We start from the raw sequence: 18,219 nt of genomic DNA on the forward strand, positions 1-18,219 counted from the left end.
ACAAAGCAGAGCCTTTGCTCTGTGTTCCAGTGCAGCCTCTATGCTTCTCTGGCTTATACTAACACACTTTAAAAATGTCAACAGTGGAGTTTTCAGGCCAACTGCAGGGTTAATCATTCAGCACTGGGGATGCATTTTGCTCTATACATGAGGCTCAGGTGTTACAAAACGTTCATCCACTTTCATAAAACGATGAAATTTCTTATTTTTTGGGGGGGAATCTGATTGCCAGGTTCTATATTTGACTTATGAACTATTTAGAAAATAGGAAAAAAAGCCAATTGCATCTAATCTAACGATCTGCTTTTTTACCCATATTAGAAATTCTACTGAATTCTTACAATGTCTGTTTTCATGTCATAATGTTGCTTAATCTAGAAAGCCAAACAAAAGAGGTTGAAGCATAATTCAAAATTTAACATCAGGTCATAACCTAGAATCTTTTTCATTTAAGCAAGCACAGAGTTTTGCATCCAATACTGAAACTGTGCCAGAACTATTACAAGGGCAAAGAGAACCTGTTAGAAATATATTACTCTTGTTTGCTTTAAACTTGCCTACCAAGTTGTAAATAGGTAATATGAAAAGGAAAATATGCCCTTCCTGTTGAAGATTTCAGGTGCTAATTCTGCCAAACATATCAGCACTGCTTAACTCTATGACCAGTGCAGTTCCACTGCTAGTTCCACCATTTGGCACCAATGAAGCCCAATGACTTCTTCCAAGTGACCTCAAAGAAGCCTGAATTTTACTGCTGAGTTTATAATAAACATTAGCTCCTTTGTTAGTTTTTTTTGTTAGATTTTTTTTGTGTTAGGCTTCTCACTTCCCAGCTGAAGCTAGCTGCAGGTTTCAATGTTTGGTGCTGGATAAGGGTAGGGTTGTTCAGCAGCTGGTATATTTTAGCTACTAGGATCTACAGAAAACAAAAAATGCCTTAACATCTCTGTTTACTTATCAAGACTGTCTAATTTGCTCTAGGCAGTTCTGCTAGCATCATGGATGATACACACACAAAGAAAATAAGTTGTTTGCAGTTTTATTCGTAATATACCTAAACTAGCCACATTTTCTTTGGCTCTACTGAAAACACTAGGTAAAGAAGTCCAACACAAAAAGGCACATTAACCCTAATCTTGCAAATGGATTTGCAGAGATGAATGTTTACACCCACGCATCACTGCCATCAAGTCAATGGGGCTTGGCACATTCCCAAGAGATTGACTGTGTGGCTCCAATTGCTAGATTAGAACTGGACAGCAGAGGAAGAAAATATTTCTGACTTTCTGAACTGAAACAGTACCTCAGAAATTGTCCTTACAGAACATAGTTCCACTGTGACTTTCTTTTTAAAAGTAATTTGTGCAGATTTGATAAGCAGTATGCAAAATACATGGCGAATGCAAATGTTGCTAGAAAGAAATAATAATCTAAAATGTTTTTCTGAAGTACAATTTTCTTTCTCTTCTTTTTATTTCCTTTATAAAGTACTCAAACTCAAAAAGAAGGATGTCATTATAAAACCTAATATTACTCAACAACTGAATTATCACTTGACTTCCCATAAAGGTTATCCTAGTACAAAAAATACAATTCCTTTTTATTGCTATAGCAATAAATAACCAAGATGTTTTCTGTTAAACTAGTAAGCTTTTCCCTTTCTAGAGTATCTTTTAAAGAGAACTGCAACAATATGAAACAGCACTTTTTCTTCTGTATATAAAAAGTAATTTCTAATAAATACCTTTAAATAAATTAGGTTTTTTTAAAATGTCAAAAAAAGGAAATTAGCATAAACAGGATACTTTAACATCACTGTTAAATAAAAAACCTACTAACTTAGACTTGAATATTCAATCCAAATATAATTTAAAAACCTGAGAAAATGCATTAGAATTGTAAAACCAGAAATCTGCCATTTAGTCATTATACCCCTTAAAATGTATGTTTAATTGAAGCTATACAAGTTGGCAGTTTCTCTTAATAGCAGCACTTAAGATTTTACTTGAAACTTTGAATAGAGAATATACCCCAAGACAAGATTTAGCTGAGCTACCGTGCTTCTTAATCAGCCTTTAATAAGGATGTTGACTTCTCCACCCACATAAAGCTACATGTCTTAAGATCTGATTTTGCACGAGAGTAAAAAACCAGCATGTATTAACCGTATATTGATTCTTACCTTCGTCTTCAGCTTCTGAATTTCAGCTTCTGTAACTGCATGTTTGATTTGCAACTAAAATTGAAAATATAAAATAAACAAGTGAAGTCACAGAGAGTACTCCAGTATTTTTAAAGCCTGTGCTGCAAGTTGAATACCTTATTACACAGCAGAAGGCCTTGAAGAGTGCTGCAGTGCAGTAGATTGTAAATTAAAATGTCTAGCTTGCAAAATGACTCAGTCTGTGCAACCTAATTAAAGATAGGATGCAGTCTAACCACTCATAATTTCAAATCAGAACATCCAATCTGTTTAGCAAAACCAAATGTCTTATGCATTAAAAAAAAATAGATGTTATCCTACTGGGCTTTGCTCTCCTCTGATGTGAACATGAAATATGTCCCAGTGCTGTCAGAAAGTCCCACTGCATTGATTAAAGCAGGCACGTTACAAAAAAGCAAATATGGAAATAAGTGATTTAACAACTCAAGAAGTCTTGAGGGAAGATTCCACACATTTATTTCATGCAAGAAAAAAGGTAAACTGATGCTATCCTTCTCCAGCATTAGCTGGAGTTATTCTGCTCAAGGTAGCTAATCTCAGTTGAGAGCAGTTACAGAGGCAAACTGTAAAAAATAGTAAATGGCATTCAAGCACACAAAATGATTGCACGTAGATTAACAGCCCAGGCAGTGTGCTAAAGGTTGTAGTTACATTACCAAGCAGCATGCCACAGTAAGAGTGGATCAGTACAGTGAAAGGGTTGGTGCTGAGGACCTGGCATCCACCTGCACACTTTCCGGCGGGATTTCTTTTGGACTAACCTACATTAGTGTGATCCTGTGGACTGAATACTCATTAGCTCTTTGAGTGTATTACATAACGTCCTGAAACAGCTTTAGTTTCAACCCAAAGGTCTGCTATTCACAGGCCCCAAGAACACCTTGAAGTACGAACTGAACCACAGCTTCAACAGCATAACCCTAATCCGAATGGAAACGATCATGCACATGCACCCGATACTGGTCTGCACCCGAATCCCTGCTGCTTTATTATTTAAAGCAGGCAGCACAGACGCATTTCTGACAGGCCCCAAAACCTTAAATCTAAAGCACTGTTTAATCTGCACCAGTGACTTGTGTGTGTTGGGTTGAGGGCAAGGGCAAAACCTGAGTTACAGCGTGAGCTGGCACTGCAGTGGAGACAAAGCCTTCGTCCATTATACATGAATACCAGGAATAGTTACGGAAAAGCATGTTTTACATGGGGGTTAATTCTCTTACAAGACTGACAGAAGCCTTTGGGAATAGTTTATGTTGAGCTAATGGAGTACGTGAGGGAGTTGTACTGAACCAGAAATTATCATCTCTGGTGAAGCGATGGCTACATTCTTGAAGACCAAGCTGTTAGTAAAAATTGTACAAATAATTCAAAAGAGAAGGTCCTCTGGAGGAGAGGAGTAGTTTTCAAAATAACAGGAGCTACCACAGAGCTGATTGGTAAAAGTACCTTTGAGAAAGGCCAGGCTACTTTTGAAATTCCCCTTTCATGGGACCTCTTGAATGTACTTCTTGTGGCAGCATAGGAAATGCACACTCTCAGGTGCAGTTTGGTTTGCAAATCAGCCATAACTATCTAGTGAATAAACCTCATCCTTTCTGGCAGAGAGTTACTGCATTTATGCTGGAAGGAATACAGGAGGCACTGATGCAACCAGTCCCACCCGAGGAACAGTTTAGGAATCTTCTTTCCCCTGCTCCTTTCTTGGTCACTGTCTACAGAGGAGACTGTAAGCCCTTCTTGTCTCCAGGATCATCTGTTACTTACACACACTTTTTGACTTTGCACTGAAAAGTGTAACGAATCTTCAAGTGCTCATTGAAAACAGATACAAGCCTACATATCAAATGATATCAGTCACTGACTGTAACAGCTTGCAGAAACACCTAAAATGTGGAGGCACACCAGGTGCACAAGCAGATGGAAGATGCACGAGGCCAGACCGAACCTGTCCCGAGCACACAGCTAACCGGCGGATCACACGGGAGTCCCGAGAAGTGCCACATGAGAGCAGGGCTCCAGGATGGAGAGACACCAGTGCAGCTGGGAACGCGGCACTCGGCAGCCCTGGAACTGGTTGGTGTTAACGGCAAGAAGTGGCCAGTGGTGCTACCCCACCCAGTAGACCAGGAAGCCAAGAAGGATATATACCTTTTTGTAACTATACATAGTACAGGAAACTGAGATACTTTAAATAGCATTTGCAAGAGGTTACTTGCAATTTCTGAGCTCACTCAATCCAACCTCTGATCTGCAACTTTCAGAGACTGAGAACTGTTTTTTCTCATCATTCCATTTCTTTTAGTAGTGAAATATTACAAAAGAACCATCTCAAAATGTTATGGTGTTTATAAAGTGCCCGGGCCTTTGCTTAGATCTGCTACCTCATTGTTCTGGAGTGAGATGAAGTCAGGGGAAGGGTGGATGAGCTAGACTTTGCCCTTTGCAGAGTTAATAATGAAATCAAAAAGCCATGACTCAAAGCCTTAGGCTACCTGTTTACAGTCCATTCCCATCTCTTCTAAAACCTCACAAAGCCATACACAGCACTTAAACAGCTTATTATTACATACAAATAAACTCCAAATTGTTGCATAAATGACAATCTGCTCAGGTACAGATGGTTTTAGCAGTTATTTTTATACTCTCTGTTATTAAGTTAAAAAAATGAATACTGAGCACCCAGTCAGATCATTGAATCAGTATATGGTACAGCAGATCCCACTGAGGCAGAAGAAAAAAGACACTTTCCTGCCGAACAGACAAATGTGTAGCTGGACATCTACTTTTTCCTTTTTTTAAAGAACTGATTATGCTTGCAGAATAGATGAGAAATACTAACACATTTATAGGTTAGACTGAACAGGCAAGGTCAACTATTTGGCAAGCAAACCCGGACTCCATAGTTTAAAATTTCTAAGCAAGTTTACTAATAGAGGAGCAGAAATACCTTATTCCATGTCCCATATAATGCCAGACAAATTCTTGGCAGATACCGTTTTGTATTTTTGTGTTATCTAAGTCAATATAAAACTGTGAAGGCTTAATTTTAACAAAGACATTTTGAATAAGTTTTGGCATACTTCCTTTTCAAAGTTGTCTTGAAAAGCTGATTAATTTTCTTCAAAACAATAAAAATTTTATAAAAAATAAGATCTATAGAGAAAATGAATGTCATTCATCTAAGACTGCAAAAGGTAGAATGGGATGAAGAGCTAGCAAATGTTAAAATATCCACAGTACATTTGGAAAGACAGTACCCAATGGACTCTAATAATCTGCATGACAATTTTTATTTAATCATGATATATTTTTTGCATATAATAATAATAATCAATTTTTCATATATTTCATTAAGACATGAAATATAATACCTAATTCTTACATAAGATGTCCCTCGTCCCTACAGATCTTGTCTCTCTTCAATCATCACAGCTAAAATAAAGCTTCTAGCTCTTTCTTTCAAAGCAGTTAAGGAAAATCAGTCCCATTTTTTCCTGTTTTACAGCCAGGAAAACAAGACTTGCAGAAGTACAGTGATTCGCCCAGGAATGCTCATTTCTCTCCTGACTTTAATTCCAAAAGCAAGGCATTTGAAGTAAGAGCGCTCTCAAAGTATGTGAGCACATTTTTCATTGCAAAGACTGAATTCAACTAATTAGGTCAAACTATTATGCTTAAAGATTATGTCCAACCCACTTGTTTAATACTTTCATTAATCTCTGGAGTAAGAACAAGAAAGAACAGTTATTCTTTAAATACAATTCCAGATAACACTGTGTGGGCTTGTGCAGCGTGATCGTGAACAAGTCCTCTAGTGTTGAAAGAATTCAGGGCAAATACCAAGAAAAATACATGTACTCACTCTGTAGCAGCCAACAAAATGCAGCTGTGTATTGTTAAATACAATCAGTGAAACAAAAGTGGCATGCTCGTAACAGCGGTAACTGCGTGCCTTAGTGAAAAAGAGTCAACTCCTATGCAGGAGCATTTAATGTTTTCTTCTCACACTCCTATCTGCACTTAAACTGGAGGATCCCAAAGTCCCTTCCTCTGATCTCCACACCAGCGTTTTGAGGCCATTACATCAGACAGGTTTGTAAATAGCTTCAAATCAGTTTGGACACACTCAAGTATGGCAGTAGCCCAAGTTGACAGAAACTATATTCAAGCACAGTTTTACAGGGATTTTATTCAAAGGTGAGTGTCTTGCCCATCACTGCATCTGTGGTTTGCATAGCCTTGGTACACTGGCACAATCAGCATGTCAGCATCTTCCCACCGCTTTGCCAAAGTATCACTATGTATGATGCAAAGTATTAGAACATGAAATAAACTGTTCGGCTAATTTGCATGAGAGACTGGAACTTGAAATATGGAGTGAGAAAATTATCATTTAACTAAGGTAAAAAAATTTCAGGAAACAACAATGAATAACAGTAGGTATCCAAAGGCTGAAAAGGGTATCAGCAGAAAAGGGAAAGACTGGTTGCTCATTGGCTTACTCCTTTCCATACATTACTCTCACTAGAGAGTAGTAACAACATATATTTATAGGAGATAAAATATCTGGTTTAAGTGGAGGGAAGGGGAAGGGGAGAGGAGAGGGGAAGAAGGATAAAAAGTGAGCCTCTGTATTTTAAAACTCCCTTCTGGGCCCAGCTTCTGTTGCTCAAATCTCCTATGAGGTTCTGGCTACTTTCACCCCTTCCATCTTCCTGTCTTTAAAAAGAGAAATGTTCTTTATTGTCGTCACTCAGCCCATTACTGTGGGCTTAGACAAATCCAACTGTTTCATGTCTTTATTTGCATCAGAATTCAGAAAAGCTCAGAAATAAACCACATCAAAACCACAGCCTAAAATACAGAAGAAATGTTTCTCAGTACTTTGGTATGTTAAGTTATATGAATTAAAGGACCGCAATGAACACCACTGATTCAAGCCCCAGTTAGTACCAACGGCTGCTATACAAACTCTGTAACCACAGAGTTTGGGAAAACACCAGCTTGAAACAGGCCTGTTTCCCCAATACAGCATCTTCCTAAAGACATGGCCAAACGTATGACACTGCTGTACATTGATGAGTTGCTGCGTAATGGTATAGGATGAGCGCCACATGTCCCTTTTCACTGAAATTCAGCATTTGCTGTTTGGCTTTCCTGATCACTTTTGATTGGAATTTTACAAAAAAAAAACAAACAAAAAAACCAAACAGCAATCTGCTAGTAATGAATTAACTTGCACTTTGTCTTCCTGGTCAAAAAATGCAAACTAAGTGCTGAGGCAGAATAACTTCTGTGCTGAAAACTTAAATTATAAATTACCCTCCATCGATGCAACAGTCACCTGAAAGCTGATGCTAAAACCAAAGAACAGTTCCACTTTTAAGCAGAACTTTTTGAGCCATTCAAAAGTACCAAGTATACAAAGAGCTAGAAATCAGCTATAGTTTTCAAGAGAAAAAACAAGCACTGAGCAATGAGATAACTAGAAATCTAATTCCAGTGAGGTATTTCAGGAATATTTTCTCATCTATAACTTACCTCTTTGAATTTATGAGCAAGCTTGCTGGTGTCCACATCACTGGGGGAGAACATGTCATCATTTTCAGGAAGATCAAACACTTCAATAGCCATGTCACCTCCTGGAAGGACAGGTCCCATGTCTTCATCTTCTTCATCTGTAGCATATTCCCCTGTCTTAATTTTATAGCATTTAAGAAATTCCTGTTATCCTCTTATTAGGCAGAGACTGTTCAAAGAGTAATTAAGCTACTGTGCAAACCCAGCATACTGCATACAAAAAAGTTTATCTTCTTCTTTAGCTATAATCCCAGTACTTATGAATTCTAACAGATAAAATACACCTCCACATTAGTATTTCAGAACATTAAGAGAGAGGAGAAAACAGTGTCTTAAGCACTAAGAATTTAGTGCTTAAGCATTACTGGCTCTATATTTCAACGGTTTTCATCCTTTTCCAGCTGAAGCCTCTTTTCCATAGGAAGATCTCTCCAAATTTATCTCAGATTTAACAAGGAATCTTTTCCAAACAGAAATAAAAGCAGAATAGGACTGACAGGATCTTGATTAGTCTTTTGTAAGCCATCTGGAGGAAGTAATTCTCCAGTGATATTCCATGTTGAATTTGAAAATCCATTGGTTTTTCCTTATAAACAAATTAACAATAGAAAAGTCACACCCACACAGAAAGATAACAGCAGGAAAAAGAAACTGAGTGAGTGTCATGGGCAAGTTCAGAGACTGAAGTCCAAGTTTACCGAATTTTCACACTGAATAAGGAGCTGCTTCTAGCTAGCTTTAAACAGAAAATGCATGTGTTTCTTGGGCTTGTAAACCATGAGATGTGAACAATTTGCTGACAAAACAGAGTTTTAAAAAATCATAAGCTACAATCAATATCTCAAGATTAAACAAAATAAACAGTAATATTGAAAAGAAAAAGCCTGCAATATTAAACCCCAAACTGCCTAGACAATCTTTTGCACATACACCTGTGCTCATCTCTCCCCACACACTTCACTTCAGTAGGGCTCTCTCTGGAAGCCGGAGTACATTGTGTATAGATCACAAATAGCCTGCGGGCTATGCAAATGACTATGCAAACATATTATAAAGCAAACAACTTCCCTTGGGGCCACATCTGGATTTATAAAGCTTGGGACTCAATAAATACATGGAAAAGGAAGGGCGGGGGAAGGGGTGCAGTCCTTCTCGTATTTATGTAATAAATATATAATAACACCAAAATTTTGACGGAACTACTCAAGTTTTTGTTCATGAGCTTTCAGTTCCTGAAATGAAGGCACAGAAATATATTCCCAGTAGTGCTAGGATTATCTATTAGTGTCATTTTTTGTCAAAAGAACTTTTTAAAACAAAAGGTAGCAACTCAGATGTCCAAACAACAGTTCGAATCTCAGCCTCCTACCTTAATTTAGTTTCCCAGCTGTTCTTTAGGCTTATGTAAATCTCAATTAAAAAGCAGTGCATGGAAGCACGTTAAGTTTAGGTGCACAAGTACACAGACAGCAGAAAAGATGTATGTATGCGTCCAACAACAGGGTGATCTATTTGTAATAATACCTCACCATTTCTTGGATAAATAGCACACAGAATCATAGAACTGTTTGGATTGGAAGGGACCTTTAAAGATCATAAAAAATCTATATTCTCCTTTTTTAAAACCACTAAAGTTTTAAGAAACAAAGCAAGCCAAAACACACAGAAAGCACAGAATGATTTGGTAAAATCTTCTGATGTTAAAAGAACTATCAAAAAGAAGGTAAGTCACCAACATGCACAACCCATCCCATCCATACTTGAAATGTCAATGTTAATGTGAGCCACTTCTTAGGAGAGCTCTCTCTGTCTCTATACAGTAACCATTTATTTTACATACTTTATATGTACTAAGAGTAAGAATCTCAGCAGTCCTCAACAAAAGAAGTTAACAGCTGGTTTTGCTTCTTTTTTCCTTATTTAAAACAGAAGCAAAGAACACACAATCCATCTTATTGGAGTTTTCAGGCATGTTAGCATTACAGCTAAACAGAACAACACCTGAAGTTAAATTTATCATTCTGTATGTCTAGATCTCACACAAAATCTTCTGTTACACTACACTTGTAGTAACTTCGGCTTCTGTTTTAATTCCCACGGCTATGTGCAGTTACTGTCTAAAGAGAAAATTAGGCTGCTAAGTCTCCTGGCTTTTTCCAGGAGGATGTAACACCACCGTCACACACCATCAGGGTGGCGATAAGTGGAACAACTAACTCTAAAATCCCAGCAAGATTTCAATGAAATTAATTATTGTGGGGACAAAATACTAACACAATCCATGTACTGTCAATTTTGCAGTCATTATTCCTGAAAAATCTATAAGGTGATACACAACTGTCATTTTTATATAAAAAAAAATCCTAGCAGGTCCATCAGCAGTGGCAAAGAAATCTCTGAAGCATGCAAAGAGGAGGCAGAAACAGGATCATTAACTAGCAAACTCATGCCCACTTTATGTAAAATAACAGATCTGGTTCAGCTACACATGCATTTTAAAGGAATACATTAAGTTAATGCAAAATCCTAATTATATATACCAGTTTTGGTAAAAGAACAAAATGGATGAGTTTAGTTAAAACTGATTCCTCCAAAGACTTAGATTAAAAAGAAGTGCTTCATACAAAAAGAAAAACAAACACATATGAAGGACTAAGCTATACTAGGGAAAAATTCAAGAGCAGGCAATATTGTACTGGTCTCAGGAGCCAGAGTGTTTGAAGAGGGACATCAGGCAGTTTAAAATAAACAAAAATGGAAAATCTTGCTTCAAATTGTACATAATGAGTGTGGATGGGCACAGTAATTTTTGCTTCAATTAATGCAAAAAGTAGTCATCAAAGCAAAGCACTGCAGCTTGCTCAGGTAAACAAGACAGCAGGATGACACAAACATTATAGACCACAGACATATATGGGACTTTTGCTTTCGTCTTCAAAAGAAAGGGATCTGATCTCACGATCACATGAAACACAAATTACAGGTTCAAAAGAACGGATATGTGCTTTAAGGAAATATATGTCATAAACTACATGAAACATACTTTCCCTGAAAAAAGTTATCTCTGCTGACTTCTGTTTCACATGAAACTACCAGAAGGTTGTTCAGATCCTGCGCCAGTAAGCTAGAATGGGAAATTCAGTGTTTTACAGGAAGCAGCAAGGCACAGACAAAAGTTATTTTACTCCAAAATAACAAAGCTTTGTAAGGTAACAGTTGTTGCTGTAGCTGCCTGAGGTTTCTGGCCATACATTTTGTTTTCTTAGCTGACAAGAACAATAATATTTATTTACTCTATAGTCAATGAAAACTTACATGCTCTTGAATAAAAATCTTGGACTCTTCAGTCTGTATTGGTGAGCAAACTTCATCCATGCAAAAGACCTATTTCTCATTTCAGTAGCACATAGGGCTTAAGCTTATCCCATCCACAGCAATAGCTGCTGCTATTAGCCATTCAATTTTGCTATAAGCTATCACAGCTAATAGCACGAAATTATCTTTATAAACATGAACTTCAATTTCCCACTTTAAAAGGGAAAATGTGTTACTCACATTGTTTAACTGCCTTGTACATTCTTGAAATAGGCCTAACACTCCCAAGCAGAAAGAAGGAGCAGCAGCAGCAGCCAGGATAATGCAGACAGCCCTTACCCAAATCACCATAACACAGGCTGCATCAAGCTAAATCTTTTGTTTCTGCTGAAACTCTCCCACAATCAGGGAACACTTTATGAAGAACTATAAAAATAACTCAAGCTCACATCCTCATTTGATTTTTTGGATGGCTTATACTTAAAAGCAAAGAAAAATATAATGGTACACTATCAATCATCTCTTTTACAGGAGCGCTTCATATTAATGATGTTGGAAAAAACGTACTCTCTGAAAGATCTTATTTAATGAATGTATTCTTTGGGTGTTAGACACTGAAGCACATTGCAACATTTTTCTTTTCGTGTGTGTCAAGATTTTCTTCAATGGTTCTAATGTTGCTTTGCTCTCAAAATGTCCTGATAAATGAGAATTAAAAATGAAAAAAATATTCAAATTACTATTAGTGATATTAAAATACATGTAAACATCACTTGCATAAAACTATTTGTGCACGGCCACAGAGGAAACAGAATTCTGCAATATGTTATTAATTTCACATCCTGCATCACCATATGCAGCCTTCAGGGGAACAGGTCATGTGCTTTACATGACTTTCGCCTTTCACTGTAGAATACGAAGAAGATAATACCACGTTCAAATCAAAATTCCATGAAATGGCAGAATTTGACTAAAATGTGCACAGAACACTGTGTTAACACAGGGAAGTCAAAAGGTTTCAGTCAAGGATACAGACTCAGGTCATACTTAACACACTAAGAAGGAAATACAAAGACCGCCTACTTCAAAGCCTTGTTTTGTTTTCTGACAGGATACAACAAATTAAAAGGATGTCAGATTTTAGGAAGCTAGAGAAACTGGTGATGAGTAAACCCTGCAGCAGGCTATCTACAGTCAGCACCTGAACAACATACTCTCCCAGCTTTACTGTAGTGAGCACAGGCTCATCGGGACATGCCAACACTGCCTATCTGCTTGGCTCACGGGAGCTTAACAACATATTGTGAGCTGTTGCACGTTTATCCTGCTTGTCTTTGCATGGACCCCATTGTGGGCATCCTTTTTCTTTTACTGCTTGTCAGTTCTGCAGAAGGTTTTTGTGTTTCCATGCAGAGACTTAAATGAAGGAGCGCCTGAAAGCATCCTGCAACTCTGTGACGACCTGCAGCCCATGATAACAGCAGATTCTGAAGTGCAGGGATGCAGGGCATTTATATAGTAAATGACGTTTCTTTCAGGATTACTTGTGTAGTAAATGATGTATCTTTTGGAAACACTATGTGTACTAGTGTGAATCTTCCCCAACAAATAACTGTCATGTAACATTCCTGCAAGGCAATGGAATGAGAAGTTACAGCAGGCTAACAATTGTCTCTCTAATTTACCACCTGACTCACGGCCAGCGCTCACTGGCTGGCAGAAGTCAAAATTGTCTCGATAACGCTGCTACTTTAAAGAACTCAGAGCCTTCTAAATAGCTAGGGCTATGATGAAGTCTGTCCTAAGTTTCAAAACAGAGGAAATCCAGCCAGCTGGTGGCACAGCAAGATAAAACACCAGGACCTGCACATGCCTGGCACATGTTCTCTTCCTGTGATTTGACCAGCTCTACCAAACACAGTCATGTGCAGTGACTCCAGGACTCAAACACAGATCACTGATTTCCTGCTCCGGAAAGCTGATATGTTATTGCTGTCTTTGTGGTATGTCTCTGAGGCTCAAAATTTGACAGCCTCAGTGGTGGGTTGAGTAAAGATCATCTTGTTTATTTATGCAGCATTGTAGCTGGAGATCCATATTTTAAGACCTGTATGAAAATGAATAGGACAGTTTGATAGCTCTGAGACTGAGCAACTCCTGTATAAGCCTGTGCCACCTCAGCACAAAACTCCTTACACTGGCAATTCAAATATTAGTGAACTTCATGCAGTCAGAATCAGTATCACTTTGAGGAAATGGACTCGAAGGGGTAGGGTTTTTTGTACATTTGTGGATATTCATTCAGACAGTGTAAACTGAGATTTTCTTGCCCAAAAGATGCCCTGCTTACCAGAGCCAAAGAATGCAGGGCTGGCAGTGGTGTCTGGCATATAGCAACATAAACCCAGCCGCATTTACCCTCACAAAGCAAGGTGAGCTCAAAGTAGTAATGCTCGTATTGGACAGTAAATGGAGCAGAAGTGCTTGTGTTGACCAAAAACGTCTTTGAACTGTGTCTAATGTGCATTACATCACAGCTTCCACTGTGTCAACTGCCTGGAAATGGTGCAAGTTATGTGAATTTACTTGGACAGCATAGTCAGGTCACCAAAAAAAATATATATATTCAGGATTGCTGCAGGTTCCCAATAAAATCTACTTCTAAGTCTGTTAATTAAGAAAGGGAACATTCCTCACTGCATACTTTAGTAACTACACCCCAGCCGTCTATTCTGAGACTAAGGTTTACCACCCCCCTCCCAAATATATACATGGCATCAGGTAGGATATGGCTATGATCTTCAATCATCCCAATGTAGTTTTTGAGAACTGAAGTACTGCATTTGTTCTGAAGCCCAATTCCTTCTCCTTCCAAAAGAGATCTTTGATGATACTCTGGATGTCCCCTGGTAGATGTCTTTTCCTGTCTTCTTCCTCCTTTCCTCACATCACAAAAAGTATCTGATAGCTACTCATCCCTGTCCTCTTTCACTATTGTGCTGAGAAACACTTGCATGCTCATCAGTACGAAAGCGTCACTGTCACCATCAGCATAGGAACAATCCCTACTGGAGGCTGAGGTACTACTCAGGATCAGTATTGATCTATATGTTTTTAACATTTTCTTCATTGCCAGATCATGAGTTATGACATCTGTGTGGTGCATGAAGGTAAGCAACACAAATCTTTGAGATTTTTTGCAGGTGGATTCATCCTCTAGGTAAAACGTGTAATGCAAAAATTACTCACATAGGTCTGCTTTCAGCTGCACATCCCTCTGTGTGCGAGTACACAGTGAGAAGGTTTTGAACATCAGGCATTTAGGACACACCTCTCCTGCCAATATGAAAGCTATCAGACTATGTTTACCATAAAATGGTATCACAGGTCTTCAAATCCTGACATCTACAGCACACTGCGATGAGGTGTGAGAAGTCTCTTGCTCCAAAGGCTAGAGGGAGTTGTCTCTTTTTTGTTTTTGAGGAGATGATACAGTTCCTTCAAGAAATCAGTCAAGATCTTGAATTTTAATTCTAGACTAAACAGAAGTTAGAAGACTTGCATGTTTCTATAGTTTGAGGAGGGAAAAGAGAGGATATGGATTTTCTAGCCTTCATGGTCTCGCACAGGCACACACACATAATGCATCCCCAATACAGATGAGTACAACTTTTATTTATAGGAGTTAAATACACACCTATGACAGGATTCATTCTAAAACATAAAAGTTTTTTTATTTTTAATATAGTGGAAAGTGAAGTAAGTGAAAGCATCACTGGGTCTAGATAGGATTTTTACTTAGTCTTCTGGGACACTTCTGATTGATCTGACCTATTGCTAGCTTAAGAGTGTGTTTCAAAATCCGAGTGTATCCTGATTTTATCTCAAGAGTATTTTTTTTCTTTATTTCACTGTTTAGAAGCCTTGTCTTAGTACCTAAAGGAAAACTAAACTGAAATAAATGCATAGCATGAATACTCTATCTCCCCTTCTCTACTGCCTCCTTCCACTATTGCCTCCTTCCACAAATAAAATAAAAAATCTGGCCCAGGATGAAAAAACACTAATACATGGAGCCTGGCATTTCAAATAACATTATTCAAGATAATGTGAAATGAAAGTGGTATGCCTGGACTATGTTGAAGCAGTTTGTTACAACAACTGCCTTTTACCTTAACCCAGCAACTAATTTAGGGAGTAACACAGACAGTAGTCTCTGAAAAAGCTCTCATTAATCTTTCCAAGTATCTTCTTATTTAGGCATATCAGGAATTTTAAATAATGGAAAGAAATTTTGGAAAATTTACTGTATAAAGTTGACAGTTTCAAAACCTTTGTATTGGGACATCAGGCACTAATTGCAAACATCAATACACGCTTCAGACAAGGTAGATTAATTCTCTATCTTTTGGAGTATCTGTCCACATAGAAACAAAAAGCAGTGTGTGGAAGGAGGGGTCTTACCTGGAATTTTCAGAAAATTTCTTAATGTTCTGAATTAAGAATAACATCAATTCTTCCAGGAAAAAAAAAGGTCTAAAACTTCCTCAAGCCCCTAAAAGTTAGAAGGCAACTTTTACCAGTTTTCACAAAAAACTAATGTTTCAGTGGACAAGCAAACCAACTTTATTCCCTTATTTCAGAAAAGTATATGCCTTCAGAGGAAGAGCAATGATTAGAGAAGCATCGACCAATTTGATATTTGCTCTTCTGGAACAAAACAAATACTTTAAATCCATGCTGAAAAGCTTTTCAGTAACTTTGTTCTTCAAATAAGATTCATCATCAAAATCTGTAAAAATCAGCAGCAGAGGTAATGGAGAAGGCCAGAAGCTGACCTCTGATTGACTATTAAAAAGAAGGAATTAAGAATAGAAAACAGAATATTAAAAAACACTGAACAGTGAAATGCTAGACAGTCTGTTACCTCATCATCATCTGCGTCATACTGTGCATAATGCTGCTCCAGCAGCTCTCTCTGGCGGCGTTCTTGTTCTAGAGTTTGGCTAATCAGCTGCGCAACCTCACTCACTTGTCCTGGTTTTTCTCGTCCAATTACAAACCTATACAAAACATCAGTGAAAAAATATTACTCCTATTATTTTACCAAAGTTCTAGATTTTTAGCTGTGTCTTGTATAGAGGCCAGCCTTTTTCTCCAAAGATACACGGCTGTGATTGTTTTAAATGTGTTCTGTGGATAACACTTGCCAGAAGGGCACTGTGTGCAAGACTATGAGTGATTAGACCATGGCAGTATTTACAGGAAGGGGAGAAAAGAAGTGACCATGAAAGTCTTCACTCCAAATTTCAGTAAAAAAGATCCTCTGAGTTTGAAATTTATGGACACAGGCCTAGAGTGGAGCAATTTTTAAAAAAATTATCATCACTTCCATTTCCTTTAGAGCAATGTATTTCCCAGAAGCCTACAAAAGACCAGATGCAGACTAACAGCACAGACACACTTCTGACAGTATGCAGTGAAAGGAACATGCACCAGAGTGATTTCTTTCCCCATCTTGACTTAGAAGGTATTTCTGAGCTTTTGTATTTGCCTTCCTCCTGTCTATAACAGTGAATCTATTTCCACATTTTTAAATAGCAGACACTATTGCCCTAATTTTAAGCCACACTTAAATCTTTCTTTTATATCATGCACTTCTGTTGCTAAGGAGCGCTCTTCTCCACTGTTAGCTATTGCTGAACACTGGGAGCACATTTCTTTGGTTTAATAAAAGACAAGGGAAGTGCCTATTTCTTGGCTGAGACTTACAAGACGGCTTCCCAATCTTGCTTTCAGCAACTAAAATTCAGAATTGGCTTGGACTTGAACACTTTTTTTCAGCACAGTGGCATAACTGTAATTAGATATTTTGCTATCTATAGTATTAATGATAAACACCCATTATAGAGTACCAACACACTGCAAACTACTAACAAAAGCACAATTTAAAGATGTCAAGCTGAAGGAATATTTTCTTAGCAGTCTAGAAAGACAATTAGGTAATTACAGGTGAAAAAAGTATTATGCAGAGCTGAAAAGCACCATCAGGTGACACTGAGATACTGCATATGGTAAATTGTTTCCATAACATTTGGCTCAAATTATGAATTTAATTTGTTATTGGAATGAGAGGCAGAAACATGCATTATATCCCATGTAGGAAAATTGTTTTCATTAGTACTGCCTGTCACTGTATCCCATGTAAGAAAATAATTTTCCTTAGTACTGCCTATCACTGTTGAAGTCACTTGGGATTTGGCATCCATGTAAGCCAATTTCCTATGAGTAGAAGACCCTGAGTCCACTTCCTATGCCGAACAATTTGTCAGACTCTATGAAGTCAGGCACTACAGAAATGAATACAATTTGGAGATTATTTCAACATCATCAAAATATCCAAGTCAGTATTTACTTCCAAAAGGGTAAGAAAGGGGAGGATGAGTGACTCCTTTTGAAATAATGACATAAATAAGGTGCTCTGTAAATAATTTGCAAGACAGTGTCTTAGTTTAAAAACATTTATAGAAAATACAGCAGAAACTAGAACAAAATCAAGGAAATAACATCAGCATTTTAATCCTGATCAAAACAGATCACAGTCTGGCACTCATATCCTACTATTATGAAATATGACATTGGTTCTCAGTAATGATAAAGACCTTGGGCTGAAAGAAAAAGAATGTTTCTTCATGGCCCCTATACTTCATCTGTTCTGCATACTGACTCATAGTCGGATCCTGTTTCTTCTGCATTTTAATTTTGGAGCCAAGTATTACAAAGACTAAACCAGTCATGTTTTCAGTCTCAACTGGGAGGAACAATGAACTTTTGATATTATTACATGAAGTAAAAAAGGACTTAACCCGTATTCGCTACATATTTGTCTCCTCGAATGTAAAAACAAACTAAAAGAAAATATGGAAAAAACCCCGTTCTATTTTAAACAAACATTTTAAGCAACATTATGCATGAGTGTATTATTTTATACACAGTAGAGAGAGCATCACATTTGTAAACACATGAGGGAGATCACCAATGTGGTAAATTATGGAACCACACAAAGTGATGCAAGTATCATACTCCTCCCTGCTCTCTGT

At 37.7% G+C, this 18,219-nt stretch overlaps 1 protein-coding gene across 3 annotated transcripts in view; it reads right to left on the minus strand.

The window, feature by feature from the left end:
* The window catches only part of PPP1R9A (protein phosphatase 1, regulatory subunit 9A), a 141,830-nt gene that overhangs the window by 26,330 nt on the left and 97,281 nt on the right, over positions 1-18,219 (minus strand). For all 3 annotated transcript variants that reach the window (XM_010569506.1, XM_010569417.1, XM_010569333.1), the window contains exons 5-7: positions 16,047-16,182; positions 7,766-7,921; positions 2,183-2,236 (exon numbers count right to left, since the gene is read on the minus strand). In XM_010569506.1, coding sequence (XP_010567808.1) covers positions 2,183-2,236; positions 7,766-7,921; positions 16,047-16,182 — 346 coding nt within the window. The remainder of the gene's footprint in view (positions 1-2,182; positions 2,237-7,765; positions 7,922-16,046; positions 16,183-18,219) is intronic.

The sequence above is a fragment of the Haliaeetus leucocephalus genome, unplaced genomic scaffold, assembly GCF_000737465.1.
Source record: "Haliaeetus leucocephalus isolate CR32 unplaced genomic scaffold, Haliaeetus_leucocephalus-4.0 Scaffold0, whole genome shotgun sequence".
Classification (NCBI taxonomy): domain Eukaryota; kingdom Metazoa; phylum Chordata; class Aves; order Accipitriformes; family Accipitridae; genus Haliaeetus; species Haliaeetus leucocephalus.